At 41.5% G+C, this 15,477-nt stretch overlaps 2 protein-coding genes across 5 annotated transcripts in view; both read left to right on the top strand.

The window, feature by feature from the left end:
• Positions 1–15,477, top strand: part of Dtn (transmembrane protein 132C dtn) — a 114,853-nt gene that overhangs the window by 56,096 nt on the left and 43,280 nt on the right. For all 4 annotated transcript variants that reach the window (XR_013080529.1, XR_013080528.1, XM_076775598.1 and 1 more), the window contains exon 2: positions 7,456–8,572. Coding sequence is in view for 2 of the 4 variants with exons in the window: in XM_076775598.1 (XP_076631713.1) it covers positions 7,456–8,572 (1,117 nt within the window). In the remaining 2 variants the exon portion in view is untranslated. The remainder of the gene's footprint in view (positions 1–7,455; positions 8,573–15,477) is intronic.
• Pla2 (phospholipase A2) lies at positions 857–4,524 on the top strand. Its single transcript, XM_076774406.1, has 4 exons — positions 857–1,114; positions 2,167–2,326; positions 3,674–3,826; positions 4,293–4,524. Exons 1-4 carry the CDS (start codon positions 952–954, stop codon positions 4,375–4,377), a joined length of 561 nt encoding a protein of 186 aa, XP_076630521.1. The 5' UTR covers positions 857–951; the 3' UTR covers positions 4,378–4,524.

Here is a 15,477-nt window from a genome sequence, read left to right as displayed (position 1 = left end):
CGTGGCGACGGTCATTAAGATAGACAAAGTGTATCCTTGAAAATAGGGCACAGCTCCTAGAATAAATTAAACACTGAAATGCAGAGAAAGAAAATATCTTACAGCTAGTCACGAAAGGTTTCAACAATTATTTATGAAATGATGCTGGATCAACCAAGCCATTTATGCTATTTATATAGACGTTTACTACAATAGATATTAAAAATACAAAACGTTTTTTTTCTTGTTTCTTATCTTCTTGTTCTTTCAACTTAAATTAAATGTAAAAATTATTGTACTTATAACAATTGAAGAAACGCAAGGGCTAGCAGAAATCAGGGCACGATTGCAAGTAGAGCATTGACCTTATCACGATTATTAACCCTGTGCAAATTGACTCGTATACTTAAAAAAAAAAAACTAAACATACAAAGTACAAAACATGTATGCCGTTCCAGCCGCACTCGTACATTTAATTTCGCGCCGCGGCAAGTTATTAACTCGCTCGAAACGCACCCGCTGTTTACCTTTTAGCGGGCTGCATGAATTACGCAACCGACCAATCGTAAAATTTATGCGCGTCCCGGGGTGCACGTCCGTATTCCGTCAGCGACTCGGGAATAACGAGTGATTCGGCCGCCCTCGGCGTCTCCGGACGTGCTTTTTCCGCGGTTCAACGAGTCTCGTCGCGAGCGATTATACCGAGGGACTCGGCGGCCGCCTATTTCGTACGCCGCGCGTTAATTCTCGCGATTAGATGCGACGAAAGTGGGTCGAAACGAGGGAAGGAAGGAAGGGAAGGGCTTTTTCATATAAGCGGCAAGAACCAACGGGCTGTGCGTTCTCGTTCCCTGTACGCCGCCGGAAGGAACCGCTTTTCCCCAACGAGAGAGGCTCTCCTTTGCCGTGTTCTTGGGCCACCTCTTTCGTGTTCGACTACCTTTTGTACGACGTCCGTTTCAACGTGGAACGATGCACGTCCTGGGACCGACGGCGATCCTAGCGTTCTGGCTCTCTCTAGACGTCTCGGTTCACGCATGGGTGATTTACTATAGAGACGACAATAGAAACGACGACGACAACGACAACGACATCTCCGAGACACCGGATCAGAGAATGAATCTGATATTCCCAGGTAAAAATCACAGCGGAACGAAACGGGATTCGGGCGAAAATTTCAATTTACAGTATGCTTCGCAAGACCGTTGATTCGATATCTAAGGAAAATTCACAATAGCTTTCATCAAGTGCACGTGTACAGCGTTTTCGGCCATCCCTGGGAAAAATTTTAATAAGAGATTCTAGAGGCCAAAATAAGACGAAAGTCAAGAATACCAATTTGTTGGTATATATATTATTAATAAAATTTGTACACCTACACGAATTTTTTTCTCGAAAGTGTGTAGGATTTCGGGGGTATGTGTATCCACCAAAAATGATTGTAATTGACCCCTGCGACCAAAAATAATTTTTTTTAATACGATTTGGAATTTTTTAATTTCGCTGAAAAATTTTCCGACCAGTATGGAACTTTAAATGTTAATAACTTTTTAAGGAAGCTTCAATCCAAATTTTTCCCAGAGGTGGCCGAACACCTGGATTAATTAAATGGAAGAGTGTCTGTCACGGCACCCAGTATATGGGTAACACGATTTTCCATTGAGGAGCTAAAGAAAATAATTCTCAAAATCAGACGTTAACCCATTTGCACTCCAAGAATTTATTTTAATAGGACCGACTAGTTACTTCGGTGCAATTTTCTGGCGTCAATTTAGGGAGTTAAAAAAACCGTTCTTTCTCCCAGACAAATTTGTAAATGCTCGTAATTAAAATTTTCTTTCATTCGTTTCGTTAATTAAATTCGCGTAAACTTTGAATCGACTGAATTGGAGTGCAAAGGGTTAAAGAAAACAAATCTAGATGCTCCTGAATTTTAACGAGGCTGTAAAAATATTAAAATTGAGGGCGTTGGTCTGGCAGTGAACGCGTTAAAAAATCGTCCGTGTCGACATCGACAAGTTTCCCAAATTATTTAACATATTGCTCCCTCCGGGGTTAATAAATTCGGTCCCGCTGCGCAAGGGGGAGTAGATCGAACCGCGTGAGCGTAAAAGATCGAGACTCGGGGAGGGTTCAGGATCGTACGTAACGAGTTTTCCCGGTTCTCTTGTAACTTCCTTCCGACAGGGACGAAATGGTGCGGAAGCGGTAACGTGGCGACGAGTCCGGACGACCTCGGGAAATTTATGGAAACGGACGCGTGCTGCCGGGAACACGATATGTGCGCCGACGTGATCGAGGCCGGACAGAGCAAGCACGGTCTGACTAATCCCACCTTCTACACCAGGTCTCTTCCAAAAGTTCATTCGTTTCGTCTTTGGGGTTTTTCTTTGCTAGTCGGTGAGCGTGTTCTTCCCTCGGTTCTCGAAACCCACGGCGGCATCCGTCTTTCGCGGTAAAAGTTTCTTTCGGCGCAGTCGCGTCTCGAGGCGGCTGGTCGCTTTTAAATTAGTTCCCATTCCTTCGAGCGACGGTTTTTCCTCGATCGGTGCGCGGTTCCCTCGACAAAGAACCAGACATGTTCTGTGCACAGGGTGTCAAGCAGCGTCACCCCCGTTATTTAATAGCCGCACCTCGTATTCTGGACAGCAGTTGATGATCATTCGTCGATGGTCAATTGTAAATTGCAATTACATTTTACTCGACACTGTAAGCCTCGATACCGTCTGTAAGGATTCGTGTCACGAATGCCTTAAATTTTCATTTGTCAGCGGATCGTAACGTAAAAACACAAACACAAATAGAGAGAGTTCGGGGAGATATACCACGAGGTACCACGAATTACCAGGACACTTCGCGGCCGTTCCACGCGAGCGTTAACGATCGTGATAATGCCGAGTTCGCGTGCACGCCCACGCGGAATTTTTGCCGACCGAATGTCCAGCGTTCGGTGAGAAATTGCTCGGCGATTAGGCGTAACGTGCGCGCGAGTTGTAGGCGTGTCGGGACGGCTGCTGCCTCGCATGAATCACGCGCGACGAATATCGAACGCCGAGTCAAGATCAGAGGCCTTCGCACAGTGGCAAATTTCTCTAAAATCGTAGTCAAAAATTAACAAATTTTTTCCTCTGTTTTTGTACATTTCTTTCCTTTTGTTACTGACATGAGCGTCTATCGATCGAGATCAAGCGATCACTTTTTTCTTTAAATTAACTTTAAAGTTCACTAAATACGCTCCCGTTGCATTCGCTTGCTACTTTTCACCTATAACTTTGCAATGTTTTCATTTACGCCATCGTGTTATCCATGAAAAATCATACATTTCTGTCTATCTTCGTTAGTTTTCGAGATTCTTAAGGAATTGTGTTTGGGGGTGGAAAACACCCCTTCAATGTGTATATCGGTAGCTGAAAAAAATATGTGCCCAATATTTTTCAATACCCTATTAGTATACCAAGTTCCATCAAAATTAAAGTATGACGCTTGAGTGATGTCCCAAGCAAGGTACAATTTAATATTTTTAACCTGTTAAGAGGATATAATAAAAAGATTAATTTTGTAAACGATTCTAATGGGAACCTTAACCGCGAACGATGTGTGGGAGGTGACGAGAACGGAACATTCACCGACTAGCGTGACAGGGGAAAGCGACAGGAGATTGATGGTGGAGACGAATCGAGAATCTGTTTAACAGGTTGCAATGTTCCTGCGACGAGAAGTTCATCGACTGTCTCCGTCGATCCGAGGATGGCGCCAGCAACAGCGTAGGATATTTCTATTTCAACGTCTTAGACACTAAATGCTTTCGCGAGGATTACCCAATCGTTGGTTGCAAACGCGCGTCGATGTGAGTTGAACAACGCTATATCCAGTATAATTACGAATGCGTCTAGTTTTGCCATAAGTTTTATTACAAGTATTTAGTTTTTATAAAGAGAAATAAAAATGGACGTCTCAAAAGTACCTAAGGCTGTTGGGTCGTTTGTGCCATACACGAAGAATGTTGTATTGTAATTTTGGCATAAACGATGAGTTTTAGTCGATCGTCCGAGTTCGACGAAGAACGCGTGAAAGCTCAGTTTTGCAATGACTCGCGACAATAAAAAAAATATATTGACTTGTAACTTGTAAAAAAAAGTCAGCTTCCAACGTATGTACCAACCCATTAGAATAGCCCAATGTATGCTTGCAACAGACCTTATGGCGAGAGTAGGTGTTTATCGATCGTACGGATTTGCCCGGATTATTCGACCATTTCGAAAGCGTTCGAGTCTGAACCACTTTAAAGAGGACCTTCTAACGATCCCTGACAGCTATCCTAGACGATGTTTGGAGTACGAGCTGGACGAGAGCCAACCGAAGAGGCACCAATGGTTCGACGTGCCCCCGTATAAGTGAAGCTGCGATACCAACTTCGATAACGACGACCTCCGGTTCTCGATAGAAGGAGCATCTTCGATTTGCGAGCTCGCGAAGCATATTGTATTCGAATGCTGAATAAATTCAAAACAGTAAACATCTTGTTGCCATGAAACGAGAACGATCGAACGCACTTTTTGGTAAACAGTCTAGAGACTGTACGAAGCTTTCTTTTCAACAAATCTCCATCGCACGCTTAATTTCGATAAATTATATGTTCAATAATAATTAGACAGAACGATCGTGTGTACGAATCGATCGCTACTATGTTTTCGAAGAGTAAAATTAATCTTTAATATATTGATATGGCGCATTAGAAACATTAACAAACGTACCAAAAAAAAAAACAGAATTCCTTCGAAATGACGGAGACACCTCTAGAACCGTTTTTCGGTCAAAATAAAAAACAGCAAGTGAGCGTACCAAGTTTTCTCGAGAACTAAGCTACGCAGGAAAAAATTTCACTCTATATTTTATAATTATTTTTATACAAATAATCGCCTCACGGCTGTACACGTTCGGAGGCTCCCTGCGTGGGTATGTGACTCGAAAGTCATAGGGGGGTTAAACGAATTCTTTTTGGCTCGCGAGACGGAAAAAAGATTGCTCGGGCAAGACACGGGGACCGTCGAGCTAGTAGCGCCGAAAGATAAGCGTCCGTGGCCGGATCGGTCTCACCTTTCCGCGTGTTCTACGTTTTGCAGAAGAGGGTGTGCAGGCAGCTGGCGCTTAACGGGGGATTTCCCCGGAAATTTATGTCCGAATCGAGCGCAGTCGCGCCGTGCCACGCCACGCCACGCCTTGCCACGCCGCGATTTACAACTTCTCCGTTCACCTGTGCGGACTTTCGAACGCGCATAAGTACGCGAACTTTGTTCCGACGGGGAGAAATTTCCGAACTGTGCCTTATCGCGAACGATCCCGCGACTCGCGATCAACCGGCGAAACGAATTCCACGATTTATCAGGAATACGGGGGAAGAAAGGGTGTCGATGCCGCGAGGAAAATAACGCAATACGGGGAGGATACCATTGATATTTCTACACGACTTTTCACTCGAACTTGTATGTAGGGAATTTTTATCGAGATGTGCACTCGACCGGAGTGGAGCGAATCGAAGCTCCCTCGTGTAATAAGTCGACCAGTGTGTACCTTGGAAAGTATACATATACTGCACGGAGCTATAAAGAATGCCCCTGAGTCAGTGGCGCGCCCAGAGGGGCACAATTGCTTCCTCGCGTCCCGCCTCCTACCACAAATATCCATCTTTTAAGAGTTAGAATTTTTAACAAGACAAGACAAACCACGGATTACGACAATTTTCCACATCGTGTTGAAAATGAAATTACGTTCATAATATTTTAACGGACGAGAAGTTATTCTTGTTATTCTTCGATTTTCGATTTATTTTATTTATTTTAAATATGGAATATGGAATATGAAATATAGTTTCTAACAATTTTTCCATCGTCTTCGGAAAGCATTCTTAAAGGTACTCTGTACATTTTTTCTTTTCAGGTGACACCAAAAGGGGTGGTTTTTTAACATCCTTCTTTATATCCTACCTACAGAGACCAAATTAGAAAAATATTACACACCGAGTATATATACGTTTTAAAAGCACTTGTAAATCGTCGTATATAGCAGAAGGACTTTATTAGGAAAAATTCAGATCGCTAAATTTAAATTCCATCCAGAGACATTCTCTCTAGTTGTTTAGTATAGAGACGAACGATGTTGCAAAGTTTGGCTCTTTGCAAGGCGCACGCGATGCCGTGCTTCACCCGTGTTCATTTCTATGTTAATTTAATGCGGATATAAATTCTGTAAATTACTCGGGTGTAATGGAAACGTTCTTCCGCGACGCCAACGGATTTATTACAGCGCTAAGGAAAACACGCTTACATCCTCTGAAAATTAATTTCAGTCTTTCGGAAAGAAACGGATAATTAAAATTCCCCTACTCCGTGTTTTATTTGCGATCTCCTGCTGCTAGATTCATACTATGCAAAGTAAACCAATAGCGATCGCCAACACGATGCTACCGTCTGACCGGTAGCTCATACCAATTAATCCAATCGCTTCTATTAACTTGAAATGAGAAAAAGAAGAATGCAATTTATAGCTCTTATAAATTTTTATATTGAAAATTTATCGAACGTTACTTTGAAGACGATGATCCACCGATATCTTTTAAAATAAATATTTAGCCTCTTGAAAAATAAATCATTGATCCTAATTGTGTCGAATTTCCAAAACTTAGGTATTTAAAAAAATCGTTGCTTGCAATTTCTTAATATTAATATCAAAGGAATATTGATCTATAAACGATTTTTTTAAAATTAATCAAATTATAGATATCTTTGAAAAGGTCAAAAAGAATTCATTTTTAAAATCGTTGTTATAAAGTACTGGTATTTGAAATAATGATGTCTGGGACTGTAGCCTTCTCTAACCGCTTCCTTAGACGCAGAACCATTAATTTTTTAGTATGTCAATAATCGCTCCCTAGTGTGTTCGTCGACAAACCGCAATATTTGTTTGAGATCATACCCTAAGGAAATCTAGATCGCTTGTTGGTTCATGACACGCTGCTAAGGTACTAGATAAGTTTATTTTCTACCGTTGTAGTGTATACTTATATTAATAATTAAACACAAAACCAAGGAACGAAAATAGCATTAACATTTTAACATTTTGTGTGCATTTTTAACTTGTTGACTACCAATTACAAATTAACTCTTGTTATTAATCCATCGCCAAACGTCATTTACTACTAAATAATGGATAATATAATGAGCGTTTGGAAGTAAAATGAAAATCAATATCCATCAGGAATCTGAATATTAATTCTTGCAAAAATAAAATAGTTATCAAATCGACTCGTCTAGCTTGGGAATGGTTTCGTTCAAAATGACAGCGGCAACGTATTAATCATTAGTTTATTTTGTTTATTTCTTATTTCATTGTACCTACATAATCGTGTTATTCTGTATTCTATGATAGTCGCATAAATAATGGTGTTATCGCTGATCCGAAGTGATGGTTTCGTTACAGACGTGGCGGCATCGGTGGAGGTTCACTTCGAGAACAAAGATGGCGGATTCTTTCTGAAGCACACGCCGAGGCAGTTCTATCCAGCACGAGGGGACGCCGTCCCGGCGATATCACCGTCGACGGGAACGTCGACGAGCAGCGGGGCACCGTCGCCGCCGCCAGGGTCCGTCCTCTCGATAGACAAATTCACGGTGTTTCAGACAAGCGAGCCGGTCTCCGTTCGCGCGACGTACGGTCCATTTAGCACGAAGCAGACCGTGCCGGCTCGCTATATAGTCCCCGACCCGCTAGACGCGCTTCCGGGCCCGGAAACGCGACGAAATCTGACGGCGGCGACGATCCTGGACGCGCAGGAGCTTGGGGCGCGTCACCTGGACATGTCCGCTCATCTGGTTGGGAACAGCGTGCCGCGCGACTCTCCGGTGCTCAGAGTGCTCTTCCACGCCGGAAGTGAAGCTGGCGGTAGACGTCAGTTGCTGTTGGCGAGGCATCAAAGGGTCTGCGTGGTCCTGCATGCGAGTCTAGCATCCCCGTCCAGAAGCACAGCAAGCAGAAACAACGGGAAAACCTACTCCTCATCCTCCTCATCCTCCTCCTCCTCCTCTTCGTCTTCTTCTTCGTCTTCTTCTTCTTCCTCCTCCTCCTCAATCTACTCGTCCTCGTCCTCGTCGTCCGTCCTGACGGCGGCCTGCAGTCCCGACGGAGAGAACGGAGTCTGTCTCGCTCAGATCACCATACCGGCCGATTGGTGGGCACCGTTACCTCCGCCGGACGCTTCCGGTCGGGTCAAGGTCGCCAAGAGCCTGCCAAGGCTCGTGCAAGTCGCCTACTCCGTTCTCGAGCCACGGACGGAGGACGCCGGTTCCACGGACAGCGGGGCCGGCTTCTGCAGGCCGAGAGTTCAGATTCAGCCAGTCACACCGCTCGGACAGGTGCCCCTTGCTCCGAACCGAGCCGACTACAAGGAGCTCAAGGCCGACGATTCTTTGACGCTGCTGGTACCGCACGGGCCGCTCTATCCGAGGTCCAAGCTCCACGTGCCGGTGTTTCTGCATCCGTCCAACCCCACCGACCTGAGAATGGACAGGCCGCCGATGGTCATCGCTGTCTACCTCAGGTGAGACTCCGTTATGTTTTTAATTGCTTCTGCACACTCTTATTAACTGCAAATACATTTGATTCTAAGCTCGTTTTCTTTTCGAAGTTTCTAAATAGAGTCTTTCTAATAAACTTGGATTTTAGATTTTAATAAGATACGTCCAGAAGAGATTCCCGCACATTTCCCTAGTACCGGTCACTATAAATCATTAAAAAAAATATGATATTTTATGCCTTCTATATTGTTTTATAATTTAACAATATTGGAAATCAATATAAAGAATTTAGTTGGCGTTTAATATTCAATTCAGTTAACATGTGTTACAATTTAATATCAAGAACGCAGTTTAGAGAAAACATTTTAAGCGTTTTCTACGAGGGTGAATTCAGCGAAACGTTCTTGAATCTTTATAATTATAATTAAATTTGCCTCTAAATATACCTTCATCGAGTTCAGCTTCAGAACCACAAACGTAATATAGCTGCAGAAATAATGAGGTCTTTTTGGACTTCAACGTTATCAAACACACAGAATACGTAAAAGATTTGTTTCGTTAAAAAGGCAACAAAGGGTTTACCAGATAGTCTTGTCCGTTTTATTGCAACGTACTACGAACATGTACAACCGGGGCGTTTTTGCGAATGGAACGACTAGCGCGCTTTTAGTAACGCTGGAAAAATATTTGAAGGCGTAGCAATTAGAAACGTTGAATCAAAAACTGTCGAGGATCGCGTTGAGGACAAAATTTTGACCCGACGACAGCAATTACGTAATGGCAAATTAACGGTAGGCAGTCGAGGGGTGGCAGACGTCTCTTTACAGGCGCTCGTATTCGCCATACTTTTGTTGGTCGTGGCTACGTGTATCCGGTAGAGTAATTTAAAAAGACGGAACGCAGTTCGCCGCGGGGAAACTTGCCAGACAACGGTAGCTGAAAATTGCTCGCGAGTCAAATGCTCGCGAGCGAGCGGTTTCTCCTCGTCTTTTTCTCCGGTTGAAGACAGTCGCCGCTGAACACTTTGCAAAACTTTCGTTCCATTTTTTGTTAATACACGCAACTGTCGGGAAACACGCGACGAAACGCCCGGAGAGGGTGGGGGGGGGGGGCAAAGACCGTAGAGTTTAAATTTTCTTTGCCAGTCGGTTTTTTTTTCTCTCGAGCAAACGTTTCTCGAAAACTGTTTTAATGCACCCTCTCGAGAGAAGCGGAGTCCTTCTCGCGAGCAAAAAGTGGAACGGGTACGCCACGCGGAAACGGGACAAAAATTTCCTAATTGGATGAATTGTTGAGCACCAGCGCGAACTTATAACCTTTTCGTTGTTAGTAAACTACTTGTGGTTTCCTATCGTCTGCCTGTCGCGTTTTTGTCCGCGCGCGTAAAACATCTGACATCTTTGAATCGCCATGACCCATTTCGGTGTCGATGATATCGACACCGTCATCGACGACGGGTCGTTCAAAAACGCAGTGTCGCGGGTCATCTCGAGCGTCTTTCCGAGTTTTGCGCCGCGACGTGATGCGTCGCGTTGCACAATTAAACGCTTAACATCGCGACACTTACGTAGAAGTTAAAATTAGAAAACGACTAGCAGCCATACCATTACCGGCACAGGGGTAATTGCATCGAAGGAATTTCACAAAAACGTTTAGCGACTGTAGGTGAATTTAAAAATGGCGAATCGAGGTAAACGAAATCAACGCGCGTAATGTTTACTATCAGAACTGAAACATGTCCTCCAGTTTTATGGAAAAGAGATTCCGAAAAGAATACGGTACATTGAATTGGAAAATTAATTTTCAAATCGTTCAGAAGATAAAGATAAATTGATTCTTGACCCCAGGTTAAGAACCACTGACCTAGATCAACGATTTCATTTCGAGCGTAATCTGCCAGTTTAATAATCGTAGACGTAAATTATGAAGCAAATATGTTCGTAACACATTGTGAGATAAGACCGTGCTAATCGATTGGAAGTAGAGTTCATAACAACGTTTGTTTACAAACATCCATAAAATCATATGATGGTAGATATCGTACGTATTATATTAATCTCTATGCAAACTGGCCTATCAAGGCCACTGTGCTTATACGGATGTCTTTTTTTTTAGACAGAGTAGAACACGAAGAGATAAAAGAGATAGTAGTATAAATAGAGTAATCTCGGTAGCTCAGGCTATTGCTATAGTTATATTGAAATTAAAATATCTCCTAAATTAATGAGATTTTATTTCAAATACTTTTTCATAAGAAATTACGGACTGCATCGACTAATATATTCAAACATGGTTTCGTTAGAAATATCAAAGTTGATCTTTTCTACGTATATCATACATATCAATTTATAAAAAAATACTCGTTTATTATTTTGTACCTATCGAAAATATCGAATTTTTGTTACAAACATTTGCTGGCATTATCGAATGGATCACCATCTATACTGCCGTTTTAAATATTTTATTTGATACTACAAATGTGAGAGAAATTAAAAAAAGTTCTCTTATACTTCTACCAGCAATACATATAGATATTATAAGACGTAAGTTACGTCAAAATTTGTTGAAAATCAATTTTCATTTAGCAGATGAACAACTTTTATCGATTTTATTGCACGAAGCGATAAAACCGTAACGGAAATTCAATTTGTATGTAACGACGTATGTGGAACGCCGGCCTGTGTTAAAACGCAATGTATCGCCCAGCGAGGTGTGAAAAAAAATACTATATTCTGCAAGGTGGGTTGGTTCCTTGAAAGAAAATACACAGAGCCGAGCAGTTAGCCTGTCTCTTTAACGAGAAATCAGGAGCAGCTACGACGGGGTTCTCGGCTCGCTTAGAAATTCGATTACCGGGGCTAGTTTACTCGCGTTGCTCAGACAGCCGAGATAGAAGAATTTTTGCTCGCATAGCTTTCTCGAATCTCGTCCGAAAAATGTCGAGTTATTTTATATACCGTGATCTCGAGACGTTGCCAACAGATTCCGAATTTTAATTTCACGGTATCGACACCCACGTTGCACAGGAATTTTGTATACAACTGTTCTCCCTCTGCTTCCGATCGTTCGAAAACACCCTCACTGTATGTATACAGCGGCTCTTGAAATTATTCGAGTACGTTCCTTTGTTATACTTTTCGTTTAATAAAACAGTAATCTTTGATTATAAATGTTTGGAAAGGTGCTTGATATATGTATACTTTAAAGCGTTACATTAATACAAAAACTACAAAACATATTGAACATGGTAATTACTAGATATGATGAACAATATGATTTAACATCACAATGGAAAGGTTAAAGGAAAATCATACGTACATTCTACATATTATTTATTATATTTTGTGCAAGTATAATTTTAGTTTGATTTCTTTCAAAATATTCTTCTGTGGTGTCGATCCTTCTTCCACGTTTTGTTTTAATCTCGATGCATATATCGTAGGATCTATGTCGTACAAACAGTTGTAAAAAGTTGTAACTTGTAGCTGCGGAAAAAGTCGCAAAAAAACCGTGTACGTGGAGGGTCGATCGTATTACGATGCGATCAATTTCACGAGTCGCTGTATTTAGAAACGAGATAAAGGGAGTGTGATAGGTCATCTTGGCTCTCTCACTCCCTCTCTCTCTCTAGGTTCATATAATTATGAAGCGAATTATCGGTGACACGTTGAAGCTTAATCGAGCGAACGTTCGTCGCGTGCTTACTGGTTACGCAATCGGCCTGGACGCCCTTTCGTTTTGAGATCGATCGGAAACCACGGTGGCAGTCATTGAATAAATTGTGGCCGGCGCTCGACCCCGGTCGTTCGTCAACGCGATCCAGGAAGCGCCACCGCGCGAGATCGCTCCGATACCAGCCGCTTTGCACGTCGCCGATTTATATGTAAATGCCGTCGATCGCCTCGCGGAAATAACTTGGATTCGGACTTGTAATTGCAACCGCGAAACCGCGCTGCCTGCTCATTTTAGGGTGCATTTTAAACCTGTTGTTTAATAACTCTCGCATTTCTAGGAATATTCGTCGTAGAAGAAATGGTAAAAACGCGAGATACCCTTTTTATTTTTTAACCCGGAGACTCTCTGAATAGTCAAATTTAAAAGATTTTGATAAATAAATTTAGAGAATTTCACGCGAGATAAACTGCATGAGTATGAATATTGTGGATCTTACAAAACCTATGAATTTCTCAGACATCTAGAGAAGTTCTGGAACTGCGTTAAAGAGTTTATAGAAAAGTTTTAATGACATACGAGTCTAAAATATAGCAATACAATTATAGTTTATGTAGTTTTACGATAATCGCAAGTATAGAGTCCTTTGTGGCTCTGTGATTTACACGCTTGTCTTCGATTCTCGAGTTTTCGAGTTCGTTTGAGAAAGTTTTCATACTGGTTTTCTCCGGCTGTCATCTTAGATCGTGTATCTATAAAAACATAGTATTCGCGAAATAGTAATATAAGAAATAATCGCATATATGTATTCCTGAGCTTGTACAATCGCGATGGGTCCATAATATTGATAGGGCAAACATTAATTAGAATAAAACTTAGCTTCCTACACTTTCTTTAGTATCACAAAATAAATAACAGAAAATTGCACTTGAACACCTACTTGTAAAAAACTTTCTGTTGCATTAGGAAACAATAAAAGTCTATTGAACAATGGAATAGCCGGTTCATAATGGACGCCTGTTACTGTATGGATGTTTTTACTATGATTTTTAATATTTCGTTTTCATCCATTACTATATGCATACAGGGTGTTCGACCACCCCTGAGAAAAATTTTAATAGGGGATTCTAGGGGCCAAAATAAGACGAAAATCAAGAATACCAATTTGTTGATGGAGGCTTCATTAAAAAGTTATTAACGTTTAAAGTTACGCACGTGCTGAATTTTTTTCTCGAAAATGCGCAGAATTTCGGGGTTATGTCTATTCACCAAAAATGATTGTAATTGACCCCCGCAACCGAAAATAATTTTTTTAGAACGATTTGAAAAATTTTTTTTTCGCCGAAAAATTTAGGCACCTACCCCCTGTCGATTTTTCTTAAAAATTCCTTTTTCATTTTTAGTAATTTTGATTGACGTCCTACAGAAAAGTTATCTAATACTTTTTTGTAGGTACCTATGATCTCTACTTCAGAAAAAAGTTTCATTGAAATACATTCACTGTTATAGGAGTTATGGCTGTTTGAAAATTGGACCCTTTTTTATGGGGTTTTTCTCATTTTGCGGGGTCAAGGACCAACTTTTCAAATATTTTTGCGATTTGTACATATTCTCCATCAAAATACGCGTAGTTTGCTTTTTTAAACATTAAAATCGTCCAATCCGTTCAAAAGTTATGATGTTTTAAAGATTCGCATGAAAATTCAGTGAAACATATCGATGGTATGGTCCGACATTATATTTTCGGAAAAGAATTTTTTTCTCGAAAGTGGGTAGGATTTCGAGGGTATGTGTAATAACCAAAAATGATTGTAATTGACCCCCGCAATCAAAAATAATTTTTCCAGAACGATTTGAAATTTTGTAATGTAATTGTTAATAACTTTTTAACGAAGCCTCAGTCAAGTAATTGATATTCTTGATTTTCGTTTTATTTTAGCCTCTAGAATCTCCCATTAAAATTTTTCCCAGGGGTGGCCGAACACCCTGTATATCAGTATTGTGAATGACTTTTAAAACTATCATAATCCTATCTTCTCTAATATATTTAATATTTCGTCAACGGAACCAGGTTCTGTTTACGAGAAAAATTACTGAAAATATACATGAATGTTCAAACCCTAAACTGCATTTGCTGAAGGCGAGCAGTGAAAGTACACTTTCGCTGGCGAATGTGAATCGAAAACATTAAAGCACACGTTCAATATTCAAATTAGTACTCGTAAACATTTCCTAGTAAGAGTGTACGCTCATTAACCTTCCACTTTTACGGTAACATTTACAATCACTAGCATTGAAATGCATGAAAGATAGACGAATATTTAAATCGACATTCACTGATGTCATAAGTGCAGGTAAACGATCGCTATAATAGCAAAGAATCATTGAAACATCCACGTTCGTGGTAATATATACAGGATGTCCCACGTAATTATGATCAAGATTTTTCTGGGAAACTGTATTGAACAGGATGTCAGTCAGTTTTAAATCAGTCAGCTATAAATTGCAATGTTTTCGATTGTCATATAGAACTCGGGCGTCTGTTGTAAAAGTTCATTATAAACGATTACGAATCTAGACAGAATCCCGATATTTTGAACGATATAATGTTAATAAAAACGAACGAATTTTACCGAGGAGACGATCAATGACTGTTTTTATTTCGGTTACGGGTCAGCAACCGAAAAATCCCGACCGTACGTCCGTTCTCAGTTCCAGGCGGCCACAAAAGCGGTAGTTGTCCTTTATGTCGGTGGTTCTTTTCAAAAGCCAGGCCAATTCTCGTCTCCCTTTTGCCCTTCTGCCCTGCGCGACTGGTCTTTTCGCTCGCTAGTGAATATCGCGGTTAACGCCGGACTCCCTGCAACCTTTCGCAACCCTAATTTGCCTCTAACCGTGTTTAACTTAATTATCCAGCGGAACGGGGGTTCGTTTGCTTCGGATACTTGGTCCCGACCAGGTGTAATTCGATTTGGAAAAAGACCGACGCGCTCGCAAGTTCCCTTCCGTTCCCCTTGATCGCGCCGTTTATCGATCACCCGCTTGTTCCCGGAGCTGCGTGAACCCCGTTGGTCGCGAAAACGAGGCCGAAACGGAAGACTTACTCGGTCGTCGGGCCCGCAAATCGAATCTACCGCTTATTTTGCATCGTCGATCGAATTATCTGGCCGTTTTGCTCCCCTCTCCCGACCAGGCGGGGGTGGGATTCTATTTGCATCGAGAAGACGGTCTCTTGATAATTCATGCGACCGATTTT

The sequence above is a fragment of the Colletes latitarsis genome, chromosome 10 (genome assembly GCF_051014445.1).
Source record: "Colletes latitarsis isolate SP2378_abdomen chromosome 10, iyColLati1, whole genome shotgun sequence".
Taxonomy (NCBI): domain Eukaryota; kingdom Metazoa; phylum Arthropoda; class Insecta; order Hymenoptera; family Colletidae; genus Colletes; species Colletes latitarsis.
The sequence above is the reverse complement of the archived record's forward strand: the minus strand, read 5'-3'. Positions and strand labels throughout refer to the sequence as shown.